The sequence below is a fragment of the Micrasema longulum genome, unplaced genomic scaffold, assembly GCF_059751315.1.
Source record: "Micrasema longulum isolate JH-2025_06_02 unplaced genomic scaffold, ASM5975131v1 h1tg000571l, whole genome shotgun sequence".
NCBI classification, from domain to species: domain Eukaryota; kingdom Metazoa; phylum Arthropoda; class Insecta; order Trichoptera; family Brachycentridae; genus Micrasema; species Micrasema longulum.
Genome location: NW_028277767.1, coordinates 589,560 through 615,351, shown reverse-complemented (window position 1 = coordinate 615,351; position 25,792 = coordinate 589,560). Strand labels below are relative to the sequence as shown.

The 25,792-nt window shown below is 33.2% G+C and overlaps 1 protein-coding gene across 3 annotated transcripts in view; it reads right to left on the bottom strand.

The window, feature by feature from the left end:
• spir (spire type actin nucleation factor) overlaps nt 1-25,585 on the bottom strand; it is a 264,272-nt gene extending 238,687 nt beyond the window's left edge. For all 3 annotated transcript variants that reach the window (XM_088228251.1, XM_088228252.1, XM_088228254.1), the window contains exon 1: nt 24,793-25,585. In XM_088228251.1, coding sequence (XP_088084377.1) covers nt 24,793-25,075 — 283 coding nt within the window. In that variant the 5' untranslated portion in view covers nt 25,076-25,585. The remainder of the gene's footprint in view (nt 1-24,792) is intronic.
• Nucleotides 25,586-25,792: the final 207 nt, after the last annotated feature.

Here is a 25,792-nt window from a genome sequence, read left to right as displayed (position 1 = left end):
GGAGATACGATTCAATAAATATTTTATCTTTTACAAAAAGCGTTTGTTGTCATTACAATAACAATTTTTAAGGCATGTTTATATTTCTTCATAGTAACAAAAAAACACAAAATCGCATTGATTACTTATTTTTTTAATCAAAAACATTTATCGCATTTTATATCTTAATAAATCCTTTAATGAGTGTAATCACAGATATCAATTTAAAAACAGATTCAACATAATATTTTTAATTGAATCGGCATTCACTTCGTAACACTTCATTATAAATTATTATGAAAATAAAACTTTGTTATTAGTGTTAAACAATTTTATTATTTTACAAGAACACTACTATAGTTTCGGGAAAACACTCCTCCCATCGTCGGGTGATATGAAACTTTATCTTAGTTTTATATCACCCGTCGATGGGAGGAGTGCTCTCCCGAAACTATAGTAGTGTTCTTGTAAAATAATAAAACTGTGTAACATTAATAAGAAAGTTTTATTTTCATGATAGATTAATAATTCGACAAGTTATTAATATAATAAAATACAAAAAACTCAAATTATCGTATTTATAAATTCATTAAACAAGGGAAGACTCAATAGTTCACTGGGCTCCCAGAAAGCAACGGTTCTTAAGGGTTTACGAGGAGATGAAAAATGAAAGTTGTCCACCGAATAACGCAATCCACATAACTGATACGTTTATTTATATACACAACATAAATATTTGTACATTTAATTTCTTAATGCCACTATACAAATTAATGAAGGCTTGAGGGAGTGGATGAAATATTACGTTAAAATTGAAATACGAAATTATTACAGAGATGCATTAAACTTTGTCTTATTTTGGTAATTACATTACTATATATGCATACGTATTCGGCATGTCGGCACATGAGGACGATTGCAAAAAAAATATCGATTATTTTTTTGCAATTTTGGTAAGATAGTTAATTCTGTGCTTCAATATTCGTAATATTAACATGAAACGTTATAACTTCAAGGCCCGTTTCAGACATAACCGGGTTGTGGTTCTGTGGCTAGTGTCACCGTCTCACAGATTGGAGGTCAGAGGTTCGCACCCCACTCTATCACAACTTGATTCCCATTTTCTAATAGTGAGTTATTTACAACTCGTTGAAAATGGCCCCCAAAATTGAAATATTCATAATCATAACTTCAATGACACTGGATTAAAAGTACTTCGTGTTGAAAATAAAATATTAAAATTAGACAACTTAGAAATCTTAGAAATTAAAAAAGCGAATTATAATAAGAAAACAATAATTAATAACCAAATAAACAATATTTCTTTTAGTCTTCTCCTGTCTAACTTCAAAAATAATAATATCAAAGTACCACCCGTGTAAGGAAAAAACGACTTGATTTATTGGGTCCACGTGTAGTATTTAGTGAACATGATAAAAATTTAAAAAAAGGAATCAATTCATTAGTTACGTAAACCTTGACGAAGAAGCTTGTTTGCTTTGAAACCGGTCGGTGGAAAATAAAAATTAGTGGTTAAAAACAAAGTTGTTTTATTTATTTTATTATATGAAATATTTGAGTTTATCATAAGAACACAAATACGTATTTATTTTACAAAAAAAAAATCTCTCGGCAGGGTAAAGTATACAAGTAGGGTGGATCGATTTCTATTAAATTGTTTCTTATTTTTATTTAATCGTAGGCAAACGCTCTAACTAGTATACCATGAAGCCGACTAATCTCGACTCGATTTATTTTTGCGTGATTAAAAAAAAAGTAATATAATAAATATCAAAGACATTTTAACCATGTCATATATATCTATAGGACTTTGAGAAATCGGCCTATTGATTGTGAGATACTTTCAGTAAGAATTCAAAAGTCAGTGTTCGTTCGCATCTAGCAAAAACATGACCGAAATACGGATTACATTGCGTTGGAGTGAGATAGATGTACAGAATACGAATAATAATAATAATAATCATTATGGATAACTACAAAGTGATTATTTAAAGACATAATTTTAATTTTAACTTTTTAATTTAAGAAAAATAATGTACTTTGTCACCACATGCTAAGAATTTATTCAAATGATTTAGAGAACAAGTGGGTTTTAAGTTTCTTCCGAAACATCACTTCACTCTCACAGTTTCGGATTTCCGCTGGGAGAGCATTCCATGCCGTAGGGCCTGAGACCGCAAATGCACGTTCGCCGAATTTAGTGCGCTGTTTGCGTAGAGGTATAACAACTAACTTAGGAAAAGAAGGCATAACATGCTAAGGGGTCTGAATAGACTATAGACCAGACAATTGCGGCTCCAAATTGACTATGAGTCTATTTCAAAAACAATTACGTACAATGTACCCCGTTAAAAATAAAAAATAAAACATATTTTAAAACATGAGTGATAAGTAAACTTTATATCATATATATTTTTTATAAAATAATTTTTGAACTAATATTTTGTTTTCTTTTTAATTTTAATATTTTCTTAAGGGTGTAGTTTTTATACTTTATATAGCAATTAAGAATTGTTCATGTAAATAAATTAGAATTTGTGTATTTAAATGTGACTATAGTTGCTCTTTATTCAGGGTGGCCATAGACTCGAGGAAAAAAAATGTGGCGATAGAACAGCCTTATTCTTTTTCGTGTGATGTATTGGATAGTTTTTATGTTATAAATAAATAAAAATAAGAGAAAAAAAATATTTACTAACTCAAATATTTTTTTTGGCGAAATCGAGTTAAAAAATCAGGAAAACTATTTAATATTTTGAAAACGATAAACATATTACTAAACATGAATTAACTTTTTACATGTGTTCTATAGCCACAGTTTTATTACCTCGGGGGCCTAGTCACTTTGAAGCAGGGTGTTCATTAGACCCTGTCACATCCGAAACCACGATGGTCAGTATGGGCAAGAAGACATATTGGCACATTAAAATAAATTTTTAGAACGACTAAAATCTCAAAAACCTAATGTAGAAAAAAACAAATGGTTGCTTACTTCTGCAGGGGAGAAACGAGGAGGGGGGAGTCTGATACACCGTCAACCGCACGGCCGCGCCCCCCTCGCTTCTCCCCTGCAGAAGTAAGCAACCGTTTGTTTTTTTAATATGCTAATATGTCTTCTTGCCTATACTGTTCATGGTTTCGGATGTGACAGGGTTTAAAGAACACCCTCTATTTACGAAAATCCAGAGTATGGCTCTCGTTGACCTCAGGTATGCCCACCCCTGCTATAGCTATAGGCCCATTTCACATGTGCCGTGCCAATCCGCCGGGCTCGGTAAAATTAGAGTGAGAGGATACTTATTTATTATTTTATTTTTTCATTTCATTTCTTTAGTTTCTACTACCGAGTGAAAATTTTGCTAACGGAAATCGAATGGAGACTGGAGACACTAGTCGGCCTCGTGGTGCACACGTGAGATTACTCGCTAGGTAATAAAAGTAATAATTTTACGACAAAGGCCAATCCCTATGGTATTTCATCGAGCCGGGTGGATTTTGATGTAGTGTAAAAACGGCTATAGACTCTATATTATAGAGCAGACTGTCTCAAAATGGGCGATGACGCCTCCTTGTGGACGCTGAAGGCCTTCGGGGGGGGGTAGAAGGCTCAGAGAAAATTTAGGGGCGTCGAGGCGGTCTAGGTGGGCGATGGCTGATTTTTTAAAAAAGGCAAAAAATTATGTTTTCCCGATATTTCAATCTAAAATTGATTTCGTTCTTATTCCATCCCTGTTTTTGGTTTATTCGTCGCGGCTTTCTTAGCCCGCGTGCCGTGTTTGTAGCAATCAAGTTCAACGATTTCTAATAGCATTCCCATTGTCGTATTCATCTGAACGTGGATTCAGTGATGTAAGAAACGTTGCTAACCAAAAAAGATAAATCGGCTGCACGTTACCGAACGTGGCGACTTACGGCTATTTTTAAGTAAATTCGAGCCTGATATTAACAAACTCTTTAAAGTTCATCAAATTCATCCATCACATTAGATAAGCTTTAAAATGCTTTTGTTTTAATTTAAATAAAAATTCATCGAAATATGATTAAGTATGCGTTTTAATTACTCTCATTAAAAAGGCTCCTTTGAAATAAAAGTTTGAACTCAGAAAAAAAATATGGGACATTTAAAAATAATAATAGCTGTTTTTAGGATGCGTAACAGAAAGTTAGAAAATTTTGGGGACTCTAGAAAAGTTTTCATTCTCTAAGTGGGCGATGGGCGAAATAAGTTCGAGAACCTATCGTATCACATGGCCGATAGTCGGCAGATAATCACAATAGGGAAATATCACATACTACGAATACCGATGAAAATAGAGTAAATGAATTTAGAATAATTAATTGTATTTTCAAAATCAATATGGATATTGTGGAGAAATGCTTACATACATAAACGTAAAAAATAAATTTTATAAAAATACGTTGCTAGAAAAACGCGACGTGTTTGACCTTGGTTGTTGTGACGTCAAGATTCGTGATAATGTTCGTAGCAAATTTCAATGGCCTGGAACAAATAAACATGAATCGTGACGCATTAGGGGAAATATTTTTTATTCTACTAATAATGAGCAAAAAAATTTTTTTACTAGACAGTATTTCATTCTTCATTCCCTTTCCGCAATTAATGGTGCATAGGGCACTGTGCTGGTAAACCGATCGCAGCGTACCTTGATCAATTTTTTTTATATGAAGGAAAGATGATCAGTCTTACGCTTCAGGTGCCAGTCCAGAAACTATGAAATATTCTAGTGTTAAATACCGTTTTGAATTAATATTTCACATCAACCATGTCGGGAATCGAACCCGAGACCTCTTGCATGGCAGGCAAACGCGCTGACCACTAAACCACGAGGCCGACGAGTATTTCATAGACCTTTATTACTTTTTTTTTAAAGTAATATTTCTCTGTTATAAGGATATACACAAAGTAAAATTAATTCACTTTAATACAACAGAAAATTACCATCTTAAAAATGTGGAGCATGGTGATATTGATATCTACACCATAGAGAGTAGAATTATTACTCTATATGGGGATTTTATTATGGAGAATGCGTGATCTCTTCTCGACCAAATAGTTTGACGGACGGGTATATTGTGCACAATCTATATAATGTACACTACACTCTACACTCGCCAGTGTCCGGTTACCGGTTACTGTTCTCTAGTCGCCCATTTAAGTCCTATATCGTTTTATTAGACGGCCATTACACGATTCCTAGCGAAGATCAATATTGAATATTGACCATCGGACATAATACGTTTTATTGTAATGGAGTACGTGGCGCTTTCGCAACGGACGTACATTTCGATGATTGATGATGCATTCCGAGAAAGCGCTTTTATCCCCCGAATCGTGTTTGTAATCACTGGAACTTTGTACACAAACATGCCTCTTAACTAGAAATATTGTTCTGAGAAATCTATTTCAGTGAAACCGATTATCCGTAGTGTCGATTAATACAAATCATGAAAAGTATCCAAGAAAAACTTCGTGACACCGAAATTATGTAAATGTGAGGGCTAAAATATAATTAAAACACACCAACAAAATTACGGGTCGAAATAACTTCTAAAACGGCGAATTAACACGCAAAACTCAGTTTGAAGCTTATCATTCCATAATAAAGCAAAAAAAATAAAGGCTTGATTCGATAAGGGTAGATTTTTTCGATTGTATAAAAAAAAACAGATTTACGTACATGTAAATATATTTTTTAATACAGTATTTTGAAATTTTATGATTTGTTTAAATATATTTTAACAAACGATTTTAGTGAAGTTAAAAACATTATTTAGTTTTTAAGGATTATAACTATTTTAAATATAATATAAATTTATATATTAATTTATAATTATAGGTTATAAGTATTTAACAATTTCTTATTGATTTATTTTATTTTAATTTTTTATTTTAATATTAAAAGTGAATTAATTCGTAAAGAAAAATATTTACATTATCATGCACGTTATTATCCACTGAAGATAAATTTCACTCGATAAAAAAAAATACAGACGGCGTGCGTAATAAATAATCAACCGTTTTAAATTTATTATTCGTCCCAACTCAAAACAGGACTTCGGTTCCATGGAGTCGGGACTGAAATTAAATTTATATTATAAATAAATAAATTAACTTCTATCATAAACTTTTTCCGGGTTGTGGTCCCGTGGTTAGTCTCGCTGACACGCGAGTCAGAGGTCCGAGGTTCGATCCATAGGGCACTGCGTTGGAACACGGTACACCAATCACACTGTATCTTAATATTTTTTTGTTACATGAAGGTATTCGTATATTACACATGAAATCTTACGCTTCAGATACCAGTCCAGGGACTATGAAATATTCTAGTGTAAAAATACCTTTTTGAATAGATATTTCATGTCAACCATGTCGGGAATCGAACCCGATACCTCTTAAATGGCAGGCAAAAGGGGTGACCAATACACCACGAGGCCGACGGATAAATCATAAGAACGCAAATATTTCCTTTTTTAGAAAACAAATTACTAGGGTGGTAGACACAAAAAACCACACTTTTTAAAAATACACCTCTTTTTCACTTTATTCTCAAAGCTAATCATAAAATTACCCGCTATTCAAAAACTTCACTTACTTTTGCTAGATGAGGATTCGTGTATGTTTTGATTTAATTCGATTTCGGTAAACTTGAATACAGTATACACATTTACCCATCTTATGTAGAGTAGCAGTCACATTGTCTACAGTCAATACGATACAGAATTTGTCCCGTAGATAAGATAAATAACGTCATATAATATGCGATACCTATTAAAGAAAAATAATATTTGACATATTATTATGATGTGCATACACTGCATAACGAGCCAGGTAAATACATCCAACTTCAGATAACGACGAGAGTAATTTAACACAAAAAATCATGTTAATGTAGCTATTTATACAGTACAATATAATACTTTATTTACATTTTAATATAGAAAGAAAAGACGAATGATCAGTGTCCAGTTACATCTTCAACATCCTATCATAAAATTAAACCCACTTATGCCAAACCAGTAAAGAATAATAATTCGCAAACGTAATTAAATTAAAAATAATTTTGTCGTAAGAGGAAGCACGGTCTCACCTTTCTTCATACAAACGTAATCCCGTATTTCCTTTCTGCGTTGTGGCACTAAACGTTTTTTTTTTTACAAATTATAGATATTTAACATTACTTGCAATTATTTGCATGCTATAGGCGTATCCCTGTATTGTTTTTTTGGTAAATTGTTTATTATGGGAACTAGAACCATCTGAAAACCCATAAAAGCGCCCAGTTTTATCTGCTGTCTTCGGACGTACAGTATACAAATGTAAAAACTATTATTGAAAACCGCAAAGAGTTCGACACCGAAGTGTACTGATACTCTTTCTTTAAAAAAAGATAACAAAATCGGTTAATTACAATATTTGAGTTTGTCCAAAGACTGGATTTCACCCCCTCGGGAGTCATTAATATTAACAAATTACTGTAATAAATGTAATTTGTTAATCTTAATGACTCCCGGGGGGGTGAAATCCAGTCTTTTGTCTGCAAACATTTGGACAAACTCAAATATTGTAATGAAACCAACTGGTCCAAGAAGAAGTTTAAAAATTGAAAAATTGTTTTCAGGCGTTGCCTAGTATGTGAAATAATTCAGTCAGATGAATCTCTTCACAACAATAAAGGTTTCAGCTCTTTAACTTCACTAAAATCAACAAATGGAAGAATTGAAGAAATATGGATGTTGAAACATAGGCAAAATGGTGAATGTTACACAGTGTGTAAAGTGGCCACTTAAACCAGCCAATGACAGGTCATAAGCCCTGTAAATGCCTAGACTTCCATATTCCCTTATTTAAGTTATTCTCCATCCCTGTTGTAATTTGTTAAAATCGTTTAAGTTTTGAGGTGAGGAAAACGAGTCAACGAAACGTCGATTTCAAATAGGCATAATAAGTCCGACATTCAGTTATCTTTTTTGCACAGTATCGGGAAGGGATCTGCGAAAGAGTGACAGAAAGATAATGCTTAAATTAATCCAAATTCCCCTTTACCGCATAGCCTCTTAAGGACTTTATCACAAAGGGATACTGAATAAATACATGAGTATATTATAGTAAGTTATTTTGATGAGTTCAAATACATATTATATTCATTTGGGTCCCTTTTCTTTCATTATCTTTTATTTTATAACCAAAAATCATTTTCACTAACAAACTTGAATGTACTATATTCACATGGCTGTTTGTTGTGTTTATTTTATGTATGTTATGTTTGAAGTGATCATTTATTATTATGATGCAAATTATGTAGGTAATATATGTATATAGTTACATATAAATAACCCAACTAATCATGGCTGCACACAAAAAAGTTTAACATTTTCTTCAGAAAAATAATACCGATGTAAATGAAAAACAAAAGGTTTAAACCATCAAATCAGAAACACTTGTTTTCATCATATACTTACTATTTAACGTTTTCAATGTTGATGCTTTGAAGAAAAACATTTATAATTACTGGAAGTTACGTAGCTAATTGCATTAGATTTAAGAAATAATTAGGAATGTCGATAAAAAGAAAAACAATATTTGAAAATGCTTAAAAGCTAGAGAAAAAATATTTTTCCGTACATTTTTTCACTATATGTACAGTATGTACAATGTACAATGTATACGTATATTAGACCTTTTTAAAAAGAGCCAAAAATAAAATTAAAATGATAATACTCTTTTATGCACACACTTTCGCTGTTTTAACGAAAACGTGACAATTATTTAACATTATTTTTTCAATTTTCCCTTTTTATACAACTGGCCCTTGAAGAAGTTTTAATAATGTTTTATCTCAAAATAATCCAATAATCTCGTTTAAAAGTCAATGATATTAGTTAACAAATAATCTCGAGGAAATTGAGGAAATGGGTCAGTACAAGGTAGGATTGAGACTATTTCCTGTGCCCCTATAATTCCCGGAAATTAATCGGTGAATCAAATTGATAAGAGGCGTAAACAAAACTTAATTTTACTAGAAAATAACTTCTACCTTGTAATTTAAGGTAAAAAGACAATCATCAACGGTTTCTATTTTTATCTATCCACAGTGGGTACGTAAACAAAATTGTACGGTTTGATCAGTACTTAGGACCAAGACAGTAGGTCGATACATATTTTTTTAGTGAAATATTTTTAGTTTACCGATAAACTCAATTATAATTATTATTAAACTAGTACACATTCTCTCTGATGGAATCAAGTATAAAAATGTTTGAAATCAATCTGTAAATGTAAGTACAACTTGTTGCAGGGATTTTGGTAGACGGTTGACCGTCGACATTTCAGTTTAAATGAGTTTTGTGTCATTAATCTAACAAATTATTATCATTATTCAGTTCCATTATTCTTATTGGCTGTCAGGTAGATTCAAACAGGCCGATATGATTATTTATTTATTATTTGAATATGGTTAACTTTAAATTGTGTAATCAAAACGTGTTTCTGGGAACTGGATTTTTTGCTTATGTAGGAATTAGGAATTTACTAAACACGTGCAATTTTAAATGAATAAGATACCATTCACGCCAGCTCGTTTTCTTTCCCGTTTACGTTTCTATATAACATGTCAGCAAAAGACGAACAAAGTATAACCCTGAATAGGAAAAGGCACAAGGCGGTTCCCACGAGGCAATAGATTCTGTTAGTTGGAGACTCCGCCGCGCCGCCACCGTCGATTGACGGTAGGCGTGAACAATAATTAACTTCTGCCGTGGACCTGGGAAATATGTAAATAATTGCGGATCTTCAACTTGTGCCATAACTGTAAGCAGAAGTAGAGACTAGAGACCGGTGGAGATGCTGCGAGAGAAAGCAGAGGCGAGACGATCAGACCACTACACCCTGCGTTCAGTGAAGCCGTTATAATTCATTACATGTTATGTTGCCAAACTTTTCGGGGAGTTGTCACTACAGCGGAGACGCCTTGTATATCAACCGTGTTAAGATTCATTTTATTTCATTTATTAAACGAGATTTATTTTTGCCAAACAAAGTGTCAGGTGGCTCAGTATTAAAGTAGAGGGTTGTGTGTAGTGTTTTGTCGTGTATTTTTCCCGGGATCTATTTCGAACATTTCTCGTTGATTTGTTTCTTAATTTGGAAGACAAAACATACATGCGAGAGGTAAACGACAGCTTTTCCAAAATCATTCGTTTACAGAAGAATTTTTTTTTTAACAGTGTAAGAAATATCCTAGATATCCTAGGTTAGAAAGTTATCCGAGTTGATATATAACCATTTTTAGTAGTTATCCTCGAATGAAATTATCGTAGACGACCTCAGTACTAGAAATTTTAGTAGGTACAAAAGCAATTTTCACGATAACGGCGAGTTGTACATATTTTGTACATTGATATAGGTACCGAACAACAAATAAATTTCCTGCGTATAGAAAATATGAATACACTTCAGATTAACTAAGTTATCATAATAATAGGTACGTAGCTTAAGATTATTACAATCATGGGATAAGAAATTCAAAGAATTTCGGGTAAAACCAAACATAAACACGATAAGGGTAATTTATCACATAGACACAGATGACATACTATATTATGACACAATATAATACAATATGTACGTACACATTTAAAATCACGATTATGGTGTTTTCAAAAAATTCGTTTGTTTTAGATATGGTCGTTTCTATGTAGTCAACACCGTTATCGATAATGGCATACTATCGTCTTCAACGCGAGGAAGTTAGATGGTAGATGTTAGAAAGCCGGGTATAGATTTACATAGCTATATCAACAATCAACATTGGTCAGAAGGGGTTGGCCGCCCAGAAGAATGGATGATCAAGTCCTCAGATAACCGAGTACCGCACAACCTGTTCTTGTTCACGACGAGAGATAGAACAGAGCGAAGCCACCGATGTATGCTAATGTCCATGTTCACGGAGAATGTTTCTCCGCATAATAAGTCCATGTACATGTTAAATGCACCACACTGTGGCCATTAAAAGGCTTGCAGATTGATTGTAGGATTGGTTGGTATGATTTTTCGGATAAAACACTGTGTCCTTAATTACCAAAGCGGGACAAAGGAAATTGGCACAACTTATTAAGACTTGTTTCGTAGGTATTTACATCTTGTTTGGGTAACCTACCTACATCTTGTAGGTATATGAAGAAAGATAAAGACCGTAAAACCATATTTCGTTTAACGTAATAATACATATTCAAAAAAAATAATTAGTAAATATGTAAATCTATTGGTGACTGACCGAAACAAGATTTTTGGCCGAAACCGTAACCGAAATTCGGCTCCTTTTCTGGTTTCGGTCGACACCGAAATTTATTTAATGAGATCAAAAGTCACATCAAAACGCCCAAAATTAGACTTTTTATTTTACGTTAAACCTTATGAGTTCATTTAAATAAGTTTTAAATAAAATACACAATGAAATAAAAGGCATAAATATAATGAGTAAATTTGTATATTTTTAGCGCTTTTTGGTTCGATGTTGTCGTACAACATATAACTTATATGTAACAGTTCTTCAATATACGCTTTAGAAACTTTAACCCATAAACTATACAGGAATTACAAAAAATTAAATACGAAAGATCTTAGAACTACTAACTATAGTCAACAAACCACAAAATCAGTATTGTTTTTATTTTTTATGTTAGACAGTGGCAATACTATAATTAATAATTTGAATGGACGACAATCCAAAATCTCTGATTGCGTTATTTTTTTTATATTTGAATAGGAATTTATATTTGGGATACTTCTATAGAAAAATAAGAATTTAAAACCCTAAACTAAAGGTCAGGTCGCGCGACCGGGTCACAAGCCATAAGATGCATCCGAGTACAGCCGAACGTAATCTGACACATCCCGAATGCAGATTTCGGCTAAGCAGAAATATTTTTTTTGTCCGAAACTGGCCGAAACCGAAACTCCGGTAACTCACAAAAATCTATCAAACCGAACTAGGTTCTCTTTAAAATCAACATAGAAAAAAGCATAGTAACATTATTTTAAGTATGTATATTATTATATATATTTCTTTCAGTTGATTAGTTGCGTTATCTGGGTATTTTTTCACTTCATATTAAAAGAAAATAAAATTTGGTGTTGTTTCAGTAAGAATGGGTCGTTTTTCCCGATAGTTTCAAGGTGAACAGTGAGGATAAGTGTGGCCGCAAAGGAAATATAAAACCCAAGTATTTAAGAACCTACATTTTCAAAATGTTTGGCCGTCGTATACTTTAATCTTTCTGTCATGCGAGCGGATTTTTTGCAAATAGCTGACGTTTTGAACATAAAAAATAGAAAGTTATTATGAAAGAGTGACAAGTGGGTAATTTTCAATAAGAACAAAAAATTCCCTAGTTATATAGCTTTATGTACGCGGTATTTTCTAATAATAGGCAAGAGAAAGGATAATATAAGATTGCCATTGTGTAAAGCGAATTCTTTCAAATGACTTCTGTAAGCGTTACAAAATAGAGTATTAGATAGCTAAATAACCTAATCGAAAATGAACATAGGCGGCAAAAATGGCAGTAAAAAGAAGATCGTGTGACGTTATCGCTATTCGCATAGAAGAGGTCTACTAGTGTAACTATTATCAGATTCAAGAGTAATTCTTGTGAGCGTAGCATAAAGTTACATTAGTAAGTAAGTAGGGTCGATCTACATTGCATTGTCCGCCGCTTTGCATATCGAATGATAGCGGACAGCCAACGAGACGAGGAGAAAGTCAGATGCAATCGTATATTCGCTAACTGTTTCAATCAAATATAATACACTGAAGGAAATGCATGTACTTACATTAACAGACATGCGGCGTGCATAATATGGAACGTTGATAAAAGTAAATACAACTGCGAATGCACATTATATTCATAATCCACACACACCACACACCACCATGCGATATGCAATATACTCGTAGGAGACGGAAATATTCACTAAAATGTTCATAGTGACAAATAAGTGCTATTCGCATACGTATATGGCATTGAACAAAATATGCATAAAAAATCAATCTTAGGAAAAGCGACATGCCACACAACATTAGAACACTATATTATATAGCGTATTTCGATAATCATTTACACGAAGGTAAGGAACCTTATTAGTCTTACGCTTAGACCAAAAATAGTGAATTATTACAATGTTAAACCACCTTTAAAACAAATATTTCACGTCGACCCGGGACCTCGAGCGTAGTACGCGAATGCGCTAACTGCTACTACGTGGAGGATTTATCTCCACACGATTTCCTCAGTCAAGATTTCCCCAGCAGCCATCGAGTCCAAATCACTCGACCGAGTTTCTAGTTGTATTTCATAAACAAAGCTGTATTCTTCATCCGCCTGGACATACAAGAGTATATTGTTAAGTCTTCGTAGAGTTACGCATTCGAAGCACACGGCACGCTCATTGCATAATACAAGAAAAGCACTAGTGTAAAAATCGAAAGGTATTTATTTTCTGGCATTTCCTAGAAGGCTACATAATACGGTGGAATCTCCATCCACATCAGTATAGCTTTCAGCTCTTAATTAACAGAGATAAGAATTGAAGAAATGTGGGAGCTGAAACATGGGCAGAGTGGTAAATGTTACTCAGCGTCACTTAAAACAGTCCTAAGACCTGTAAATGCCTAGCCTTTCATATTTATATGTATTTCTTTATTGTTAATATTAATATTTCAGGGTATTGGAAGCAAACTTAGAAATCTCAATTGAAGGGGAATTGAGAGATTTCAAATTATGCTTCACTAAATCAATGGAGAATGGTAAGTTTGCGGTGTCAAGTAGGATAATTGAAATCGGTTTTTGCAAGATTCAGAGACGGCTTTGGATTACGCTATTTAAGTTTGTAAGTGAAAATTCTTGATGGAAGTTCATTGTAATTTATTATATAAATAAAACACGAGTGATACTTTAATCCACAAATTTGGAATATCCAGTGACCGGTTTCATCGCTTTCGCGACATCTTCGAGACTGGTATATTTATTAAAAAGTTAAATGTATTTATACAGAACAGAGGTAAGGATACATAATTCAAAGTTATATGTAAGTAAATTAAATAAAGTTATTTTTATCTTAAGGATCATTATCGACAAATTTTCTATGGGTTCACAAATGAATGGATATAATGTTATTTTAATGAGTTTAAGTATTTTATTTTATTGTTGGTGTCCCATCCTTCGTGAGTGTGGTTTTGTAATGATTTCTGAAAAACAAGGGGTAAAAAGTCATTAGTAAAATTATATTACAATGGGTAAAGTAATGGAGAATGTAACGAATGTACTTAATTGTAACGATTGTAAAAATACATGCTACGTAGGCCAAACGGGTAGAGCCTTTAAAACACGCATAAAAGAGCACATACAATCATGGTCTAATAATAAAGATAATTCAAATTTTGCCAATCATTTACTAGAAAACAAACATTCCTTCGAATTAAAAAATAATGTAAAAATAATTCATATTGCACCCAAAGGCCATAAACTTGACAAATTAGAAATTCTCGAAATTAATAGATTAAAAAATAAACCCGACGTAGAATTACTTAATGAACAGATAACACATGTGCATTCTCCATTACTTTACCCATTGTAATATAATTTTACTAATGACTTTTTACCCCTTGTTTTTCAGAAATCATTACAAAACCACACTCACGAAGGATGGGACACCAACAATAAAATAAAATACTTAAACTCATTAAAATAACATTATATCCATTCATTTGTGAACCCATAGAAAATTTGTCGATAATGATCCTTAAGATAAAAATAACTTTATTTAATTTACTTACATATAACTTTGAATTATGTATCCTTACCTCTGTTCTGTATAAATACATTTAACTTTTTAATAAATATACCAGTCTCGAAGATGTCGCGAAAGCGATGAAACCGGTCACTGGATATTCCAAATTTGTGGATTAAAGTATCACTCGTGTTTTATTTATATAATAGATTACGCTATTATTTAGGTAGGTAAGTTTTTATGTACAGTTTATTTTGTCATCAAAAACTAAGTTTCCGGTTTTGGTGGAGATTTCTAAGTTTGCTTCTAATACCCTCATTTCTATTTTGTGTAAAAAACACTAAATATTACCTACGCATGAAACTTTATAAATTTATATTAGATAGGTCAATACATTATTTAATATTGTGAACTAAATTAATATACGAGTAGAATAAAAAACAAACAAATGTACTCAGAACCGTTTCCCATTAGTTATTTTTCTTGTAGATGGGAGTCAGTGTTATATAAGCTCCTGACAGCGAGTACTGCGACCTGTGTAGATCTATCGTGACGGGTCCGGTCCCCGTAAAATAATTCTCGTCTTTCTAAGCCTTTAAAGTGCCAGGCTACTGAGTGCCCGGGTGGAGGGCGAGTGCTCTCCTATCTATTGCTAAATCTCCTCCTCGGAGCACAGGTCTGCACAACACTTTTAAGCCGCTTACGCGGGGACCATACAATATTGTTTTGTCCCAGGACTCGACCATAGTCCACGTGTAAACGTGTCAAAAAATTGTCCGGAGACATCGCCACAAAGATAGACAGGCTGGCTGCCTCCGTGAAACAAAACATTTTACAAAAAAATAAAAACAATGATTACCCCCACCATCGCACGAACAGAACCTTGTGACAATAGCAACAGGGAAATATCACGCGGTCGAAGTTGTTCACGGAGCCGGGACAGGACAATAATGTTACATCTATTGCATTGCCCACATGTAAACGGCCCTTTACTGATAACATTAAAACAATTATTATTTTAATTGTTATTTATGCTATGGCACCTTCGAACATTAACACGAAAGTATTAGTGGTTCAAAGTATTTTTTCATCGAGCCTACTGTTTTTCAAAAAGGTAATCTTTTTTGTTATTAAATGCGGTACGTTAAAAACCAATGCTGAGTGTTCAATTGCTTTAATTAATGCGGGGTATTTGAGAGATATTATGAAACAAAGCTTCAAAATAAACATAAATACGTAATTACACAATTTTCGTATAAAATTTAAGTTATCGCATCTCACGAACAGATAACGTGGATTATGAAAACTCAGATACCTGTACATTTGAAAATTTTGAAAATCCGTAAAACACGAGATAAATAGGAACATACTACATACGTATATACGGATTAGCGTTGAATGGAACAATTGACAATAATTTCAAATTCATTAATGAAAACAACTTAATATTCATTACGAGAAATGATGTTCATTGTAATTACTTTTATTTCAAATATATCATTATACGAAAGATTCACGACGTTCTGTCAGAAAACTCAACGATAAAATAAATATTTTTTATAAATTATTTACGAATAAAAATATTTATCTTTATGCTTATTGTAACATGTCCCTGAGTGAGATATATAATTAATGGGAATACGGAACCAGTGGTATAAAGTTAATGATTTTTTTTTAAAATTGTGTACATTTTTTATTATAATACAAAACATTGCAAACATAAACTTCACTGCCGTCATAAGAAAGAAGGACGTTTCTACATAAAACAAAAAACGGAGAAAATCAATATTTTGTAACTCGGAGATTGAAAAATTCGCTGTGTGAAAAATACTACAAAAATTAAGTTTATTATTATGCGACAGTGTGTATAATGGTGTGCCCTAACGGAATATATATATATATATATATTAAATTTAATAAATTTTACCTTATATATTTAAAAATTAACATTTTCATCTTCTTTTTAGTAACAAAAATTCAAGAAAATATGTTATACTTCAATGAAAGAACGTTTCTAGCTAGAAACGTCCTTTTTATTTGGTAATTAAGTAAACGTCTTTCTTTTTTAGTGTTAATATGCCAATTATTGATTCTACTCAACTAAATAAAATAGACGTTACTGGCCATTTACTGTTTTTCAAACTAGTAACGCCGACCTAATAATCAATTAACTTCAAAATTACCAGCAGATCTTAAATTTAATTGAAAACGAGTGGGTACATTCATTTCAAATGTTTTAAAAAACGGAATAGAAGAAAAAATAAGTATTTTAATCAGTCTTTAATAATTATATAAGTCAGAACATTCTTTATATTTAGTAATCTTCAAGACTTTTTGCAGTTTAGTCTCATTTATTAGTGAAAATAATAGGGTTGTACTTATTTTAGGAAGATATATGTATTTTTAGTAGATGCGTATTTTTTCCTGATTCCGATTATGTATTTATCTCATTTTCGAAAAAAATGTTAGATGCGTCCTTCTTTCTTATGACGGCAGTTTAGAAGTTTTTATTTGCAATATTTTATTTAACTTAACCCTTTTCTTGACAATGCATCCTATAGGATACAATACATGGCTCATTTTTTCTCATGAGCTGAAACACGAGTAAAACAGCATTCAGTTAAAACTGCTTTACCACATTTTTAATTCATAACTGCATTATCACAATTTACAATAAACTTTGATTAAAGCAAACAATATATTTTTGTTTGGGATTCTGATTCTGGAAAATATTATTAGATTAACCACCAAAAGCGTAAAAAATATTTTTTTGTTCTCCCAAGATAAGAGTTAAAATGAACTTTCTCCGTTTAAGAAACGCCTGAAACAGTTAGTTAGTTTTTATATATATATTATTTATCTTAGAACTTAAAACCGTAAATTTCCATCAAAATAAATATTTCGAGTATTCTTTTTTTTTCAAAGTTCCTCGCCGAGTTATCCCATCTATCATCATCGAACCCTTATCCGCATCCGATGCTGCATTTATTGGTAAAACAAATGCAGCATATCTTGATAATTTATTACATTAAGGTAAGGTGATCAGTCTTATACTTCGGGTGCCAGGTATACAGGGACAATGAAATATTGCAGTGTAAACCTCCTAATAAATTAATATTTCATGTCGACCCTCCAAGAAGTCGAACCCAGGACCACGAACATGCTAGGCGAATGCGACAACCACTTCACTACGAAATGAACTTTTCTCCGCTTGATTTCCTTTAACGGAATTTTTACCTTAGAGTAGTCATCGAGTCGAAAATACTTATCTAGGATTCTGGTTCTATTTGAAACACAGCACTGTATTCTTTTTGAGCCCGGACACATACTAACTAACGCATTACCTCATCATATCATGTGATAAGTCGGCACAATAATTGTACGTTTATTCTGTAACTTAAAGTGATACGAGTATATTTTTACCCATTGTTATACGTAGAAGCACTATCTGCTCATAAATCAAACAGCTTTAAAATATGTACGTATATCTGCAAGTACAAACATTGACCAACTTACGTATGAACTATACATTAGGCTGTTTTTGGTTAGTTGGAAGATATATTATTCTATTTATTAAAAGAAAACAACAGCCATTATAACAAAAAATAATATTTACGAATAAACCAAAATTATAGGCCAATTATAGTTGTCTATACATTACTAAATACAGTGTCAAAAAAAGAAGAAAAAAAGCGTATCTTTAAATAGCCACTCCGCATCAACCCGCACGTAAAAAAAATACAACAATAATGAAATAATAAAAAAAATAAAAGAAAAAGTTTTTTGTTTACTCGGACTTAAAAATCCTTTCGCTGAAATCCATACTGAGAAACCCCAGATCGGCCTTCCCTCCTTTCTTCTTTCAAAGAATAGAAAATAATTAGAATATTAAAGTGTACAAAAAAAACAAAATATTAGTTAGATACAGTTAGATTAAATTATAATGATTATTTTCAATTAGCGTTCTAGCATTTTTTTTTAATTTGTTTAAAGTGAGGAAATATATATCGATTTTAGTAAAAAAACGTGTTAAGCATATCGATGAACGAATAAAATTTGAGAAAAGTTCGATAAATAAATCATAAATAATATTATATATGTGATACATAGCATTAAATATCGGGTGCAATAAAATATTTAAAATTTAGAACAGTGATGAGTAAAGGTTTTATTTTTAGTTTATATATATAAAATGCCCAGATTACAATAAAGAATTGTTTACAAACAACAAAAAATATAGGCGTCAGTTATGCCACTTACACAGTAAAGTTTTTAAGTGCAATATATAAACATAATCAATTAAAAGATAATGAAGATAAGTTTTATTTTTAATTTTTAAATAAGTACAACAAAGATATTTGAGTGTGTCATTTAATTCATAACATATACAGACACACATTTAATAAAAAAACAAAAAACAAGTACATTGACTAATATAATAATTAGGTAGCGAAGGAGTGACTTATATAATACATATTAAAGGAGTGACTAAGGTCAAAATTTATTTTGTTGGATTATTTTGGTTGCAAAATGCACCTACAACGTACAACGCGAGAACTTCCCGCTTCGAGAAACCTCATAAATGCAAGGTAGAGAGAGGAAAGAAAATTTCGAAAGTTATTTAAAGACGAAAGCATCCTTCGGGCGGGTCGGGTCGTATTGAGGAAGAGCCTAGTCGGTTGAAGGGGTGGGGAGAGGCTTTATCGATCACTAGAGCAACGGCCTTGCCCCTCCCGTCCCCGGCCCGCCCCCGCCCCCGCCCACGCCGCCCTGGCGGTGCAGCATCACAGGCGATAGGTTACTGACTAAATGTATTAGATATAAACTCTCACACTTCTATGAACGTGGAGTATTCACAATTCATACCATACCCAAAACAGTTAAAATGACTCCAGAAATACATACCTTCAATCGATAGAAGTATTTAATTTAATGACACTGTTATCAGTTTCGATACAATATGGCGGAACATACTGGTGATGCTAAATCCGTATATTGTTATGGTTGTTACTGTTTTTGTTGTTTATGCGATGTATTTTTAATATTATTGTAAAGCTTTAGGTTCTCTCTCTCTCCTCAAATAAATAAATGAATAATTGATAATCTGGCGTAACATACTTTTTGTATATTTATACTGAAAATACAAGTGCAGTATATGCGAATTGATGTGAACACAGACATATTTAAAAATAATTTTTCAAATAAAAAAAATATATTTCGGTGTTATTCAACGGGAGATATGTCAACATACTTAAATTACAACTTCAATCACCTTACTGTTTATAATACTATGTATTTTTAAAAATCTAACGTTTAGCCGTAGGATTAATATCTGATGAGTTACCAGGCAAATCAAAAAGATTCCCCTCAATGTTCTTGAAATAGTTCAACAACTTCTTGTAAACATGACATGTTGCTGAATCGTGCTAGGAGGATAAGTTATCCAACAGCTTGTTTAAAATATTTCACAAATCCATAAGAACACATATAAATCAGTGAACGTAAAGAGAAAAACGAGTTACATTGACAATAACTCAATGCAGAATAACAGGTTAAATACGTGATTGTTTTATTTAAAAAGTTGTCAAAATCGCTTTGCAGCAGAGTAGCCATGTTAGCAAAAAGCAATGCCAGATATTCACATTAATTCGCACAATACTCTTAGTACCTATGACTTTTTCTGTTACACAAATCAAAAACTTTAAAAAACAAAGTATCCATGCGATAAAAAGTTAATATATAAACTTATATGTATGTATATGTATGCGTGTATGTTTTCATATGTAAATTTTAAAAATATTTTTCTATGTACCATATACCTATGTTGGTACATTTCCTGATTTTTACCTATTATTGTATCTTTTAGCTTTTCTTATGTTATCTTTTATTTTTACCAAACTTACATACTTATGTTTCACTGCTGCACTTAAATGTAATTTCTAAAATATGTAAAAGCCCATTGGGCGTGTAAATCAATAAATAAATAAATAAATAAATAAATAAATATTTAGTAAGTTCCTACCTACATTTACTTAATTTCATATTTTTCCAAGTACACCTGTATCTACTCTGTTTCTTTTTTAAGCCTCTGTCACGAAATTCGATGTTTTTTAACACGAAATAAAAATAGTCGTACCAAATAAATATCTTTCCGGATATTGGTAGGACTGACTCGTCAGTGAGTCTTTTGTTAGAATTCACCGAAGAGTACCCACCGCGTATTAGACTTAGATCTTCATCCCCGGAGTAGTAAATACAGCGGACCTATATATAATGGATACTTACCTGTTGCTATCTACCTGCTACCTGCCCTGCCCACGTCCTAGAGGCGTCCGGAGCCGGAGAATGAAGTGTGCTCACTTCCCAGAACAGATTTCATCCCAGTTGACTTTGGGTTCAATCTTTATTGTCAAATTTACATTGCACTCCTGCTGAGATCCCGGAACACTCGGGAACCCCTCGAATGGTGGGAAAAAAATAATTTTACTACTCTTCCCATTATTATATTCCCTTTTAATGCGGCAGTAAAAAGATAGTAAAACGCTGAATATAAACATATCACATAATGGGTAGCTATCTCTATTCTTAGCACGCTTGATTTACAAGCATTTGACATAAACATATCGGCGGATAGAGATGCAATAATTGAATGATCGTAAAACTTCTGGTATCGGCACCTCAGATACGCACTAAGCCTACTTCATTTCGCTTGTTATAAAACGGCGAGAGGATTGGATACACATTATAAACTTACTGTTAGAGTTATGTGGACTTGATACCAAAATATTAAATACTAATCATTTGTTGCCAATGTGACACGCATAATCCTCAATATTTATCATTTTTATGAATGCCGACATCCGCTACATGTATTAGAAATATAAATCAAAGCGAACTCCCGTAAGCGATCGTTAAAAATGTTATACGTATCTATGTATAAACAAACTATCACGCCGTTTCCCCATAAGGGCAAGCAGAGAGGATAGAACGCCATATCACTCTGTGTTTGCATATAGACTTCGCTTCCTCTACATTCATACATATTATCATGCACGCGCGTCGATTATTCGACTTCTGACAGCTAAGCCAAGACACTATTGTAGAGGCTTGTCAGCAGGTATGAAAAATACAGTAGGGTCAGTAGGGTACAAAAAATACAGTAAAACACCCAGACCAATTAAAGAAAAATCTTCGATTTTTTTCTTCCAACTGGCGGGAATCGAACGGCGTCGGCAGTTTCACAATTGGCCGTCTAACAAACTGCGCCACGGCGCCTGATTTCAAGTGTATATTTGTTGAATTTGGACGTGTCGAGTCTTTTTCAGTCTTCCTCGATTTCTGCATTCATCAACATTTACATCGCAAAACTTTTTTACCGTTTTTTTGCTGTCCATTCGCTCCACATGTCCAAACCAACTCAGAACTCCTTTTTTGATTTTGTGGATAGTGCTCATCTCAGCCTTACCCCTTGGTTAGGATGGTAAAGGTAATAAGGACAATAAATGATAACAGGACCCAAGATGCCGTGATTTCTTTAAGTGAAACGGAAGGCCTACTAATGTCTATCAATAGTCCGGCTTCTCGCGAATGAGTTTTCTGTGGTTTTCTCTCCATTAAGCAAATGCGGAGAAGTTCCTATAAATGTACACTGCCGAAATTCCCTCCCTTTCCGAACACTTCTTAGATATAAATAGCCAGGAAATAAAATCCACTCGTGAAATATAAACCTTGTACATTATAAGCAAGGTCAATAATACTGCAACTCTCATTTCAAAATAACATAAAAAATATACGATTTTCAAATATTTATAGGCGCGAGTTAAATAATAAAAATCAAATACAATCGACGTGCGCTACGTAAAGTACTATATCTGCAGATCTATTACATACTTTTCAGGAGAGAGCTTAAAAAGCAGAATGTTTGAGAAATAATGGAAATGAAGCAGTTTTAAGGTATAAAATAAATGAAATTTAGATTTCCCGAGCGTTAGGAAATGTACGTTCAATCCATTAGGTGCGCACATTCAAACTTAGTTACCCTCGAGCGCTAGCACGGCCAGCTTCTCGCTAGCACTAAGCTCGTATTACAAGCTCGGTTAAAAAATGGATGTACACGATCTTGTGCAATATCTGACCCAATACATATTGTGTCGTATAATACACAAATCGGGTGAAATCTGTGGTCAAATTCAGAAAAATTAGAACACATCCTATTTTTCAACGATATTTGAACCGAGGCGCCATGGGGCAGTGGTTGGACGGTCAAGTGTGAAACTGACGTCGCGGGTTCGATTCCTTTCAGTTGCAAGGGAAAAAAATCCAAGGAATATTATTTTTTCAATTGGTCCGGGTGTTGTGGTTTATTTTCATAACCTCTTTCCATATCTCCCCTACTGACAAAAAAAATTCATTCGTTGAATAATATTAATAAATAATTAAATGTTTCCCATACACATTTCATTTATTGTACCCGAGCTACAAATACTGGGACAGAAATTATACAATAAACTACCAGACAAAACAGAACAAAAGACTCGGACAACCTTTACAGAAGAAAAGAAGAAGTTTTAAAATTGGAAAATTGTTTTCAGGCGATGCCTAGTATGTGAAATAATTCGATCAGATGAATCTCTTCACAACAATAAAGGTTTCAGCTCTTTAACTTCACTAAAATCAACAGATGGAAGAATTTAAGAAATATGGATGTTCATAGGCAAAAATGGTGAATGTAACACAGTGTTGTAAAGTGGCCATTTAAACCAGACAATGACGGGTCATAAGCCCTGTAAATGCCTAGACAGATTCCCTTCTCTAAAATGTTATCCATCCCTGTTGTAATTTCTTAATTTTTACAAAAGATGTTTAAAATATTATGATTAACAATAGAATATGAATTTAAAAAAGAAAAATTATTTTGTTAAATGAATTTAATACGCGAGGGTTTATTAAATTAAATTTCAAATAAAAAAAAAACACTTGATCAGGTGCATTTAATTTAATTTTCTTTTCTTTAAACTCCCCTTGTCTTCATTGCAGTTTCGGTAGGAAGGGATAGAATACGGCATCACTCATGGATAACGAAGGGGGCCATGGATATTGAACCACTTTTTCGGAGACTTTTTATGTATAGCTACTAGCTACCGAAATAGGTAGTTACTACATTTTATGTTTATTTAATGAATGATCGACCCTAAAAAGTATCCAACATAATTGATGTTATTTTGTAGATATTACGGATTATTTCTAAAAATATAACAATTGAATCGATGTATAGGTGTATATGCATCGATATCTTTATACATATGAATAAAGATTGTGAGAAGTCAATATGTTATATTTGTCCAATATCAAACATCACTTATTGGGTTTTTCTTTACTTTTTGCCATTTATGTAGGTACTACGTACTTGAGTTTTTGTTGTGTCTTAACTTTTTGCTTTTATGCATTTGTAATATTTCTATATTTTTTCAATGTTGTATATAATGTACTAATGTTATTCTTAAAACTTAAATATTTTATTTTATAAGGTAATTCAACAAAGATACATACAAGAAAACATACAATTTGAAGATATTCGTCGATCAAATGCATATAGATATATTTATTCCTAAGAGATTATTCGCAAAAGTTGGGAGAGTATCGTGAAAAATGACAATTTTGTTATTTCGGCAGTATATATTATATTTCCGACACATGCGGGCCGTAGGTATGTGGTATGGTGCATTACTTGAAAACAAAGGCAGTTTAAATATTTATGTCTAGATATTGTTTAGTTCAAATGATAAAAGTTCGTAATACATCGATTTGAAGAAGAAAGAAATTACGTTTAATATGATTTCTATTCTATTTTTTTTTTAAATTTGTTAGTAAAAAATAATAATGCGAACGTGAATTTTTCTTTTGATTGATGTTATTAATAAAATGCCGTAATAATGAAAGCAAATTATAATAGTATAACATATGATGGGCATGGCATGGTATACCTTTGTCCAGGGCGCTGTCAGGATAGAGGGTGCGCTGGTGCACGGTGCCGTCCTTGTGCAGGAAGAAGTGTCGCGGGAGGCGCGGCGGGCGGGGGCGCGCGGTTACCGGGGGCGCCAGCCCGCGCAGCAGCGCCGCCGCCCCCTGGTGGAACAGCGCCCACGCGTGCTCCTCCCCGATGGGGGCGCTGAAGGCGTCCAGCACCTGCTGCAGCGACAGGCAGCCGCTGCCGTCGAGAGCCACGTCGGCGCCCTCGCTGGCGGGGGCGCGCTTGCTGGCCTTCATCCCTTCGTCACTCACCGGTCGCCCATGCTCGTCACCCGAATGAACACTCGATTGCGGGATTTTTAAAACACGCGCGAACCGCTCTACATCACTCGAGAAATGTCACAAATTTTCGACCGAGATAACACCGATAAAAATATTGTTTAAAACACCGATAAAATTATTATGTATATCGTCGCGAACTTCGAACCGCTGGCTGTCGCGAATAAGTTCGATACTTATGACACGGTTATATTATAAAAGGTTTAAAAATTATGGTTTTCACTGAGAAACAGCACATTTTATGCAGTTATAAAAATCACTTCGGTAATATTTCCGATCCACTTTTTTCCTATCGACAGTATGTCAATAATTAACAATTCCGTTAGAAAAATAAATTTAATATCACTTGTTTATTTACACGCTGCCCGAACGTAGGTTTTTTCGATTTTGACAGCCAAAAACTTGCTCTACCGCAACATACGTCCGGCGCAGACGCACTTCTCAATCAACACAAAACGCAGAATCCACTGCACCGCGGCGATTTGGAATTTGGAACTTGGAACGTTTGAATGTTGGTAGTTTAGTTGATACCGGTAAACGACTAGCGGCAGTCACTATAACTAAAAACAATGGGCACGATTTACTAAAAAATAATACTTATTACTACTAATATTATTCACGATAAATTATTTTCCACAACTGATAAATGAATTAAATATGTTACTGCGTTCTCCA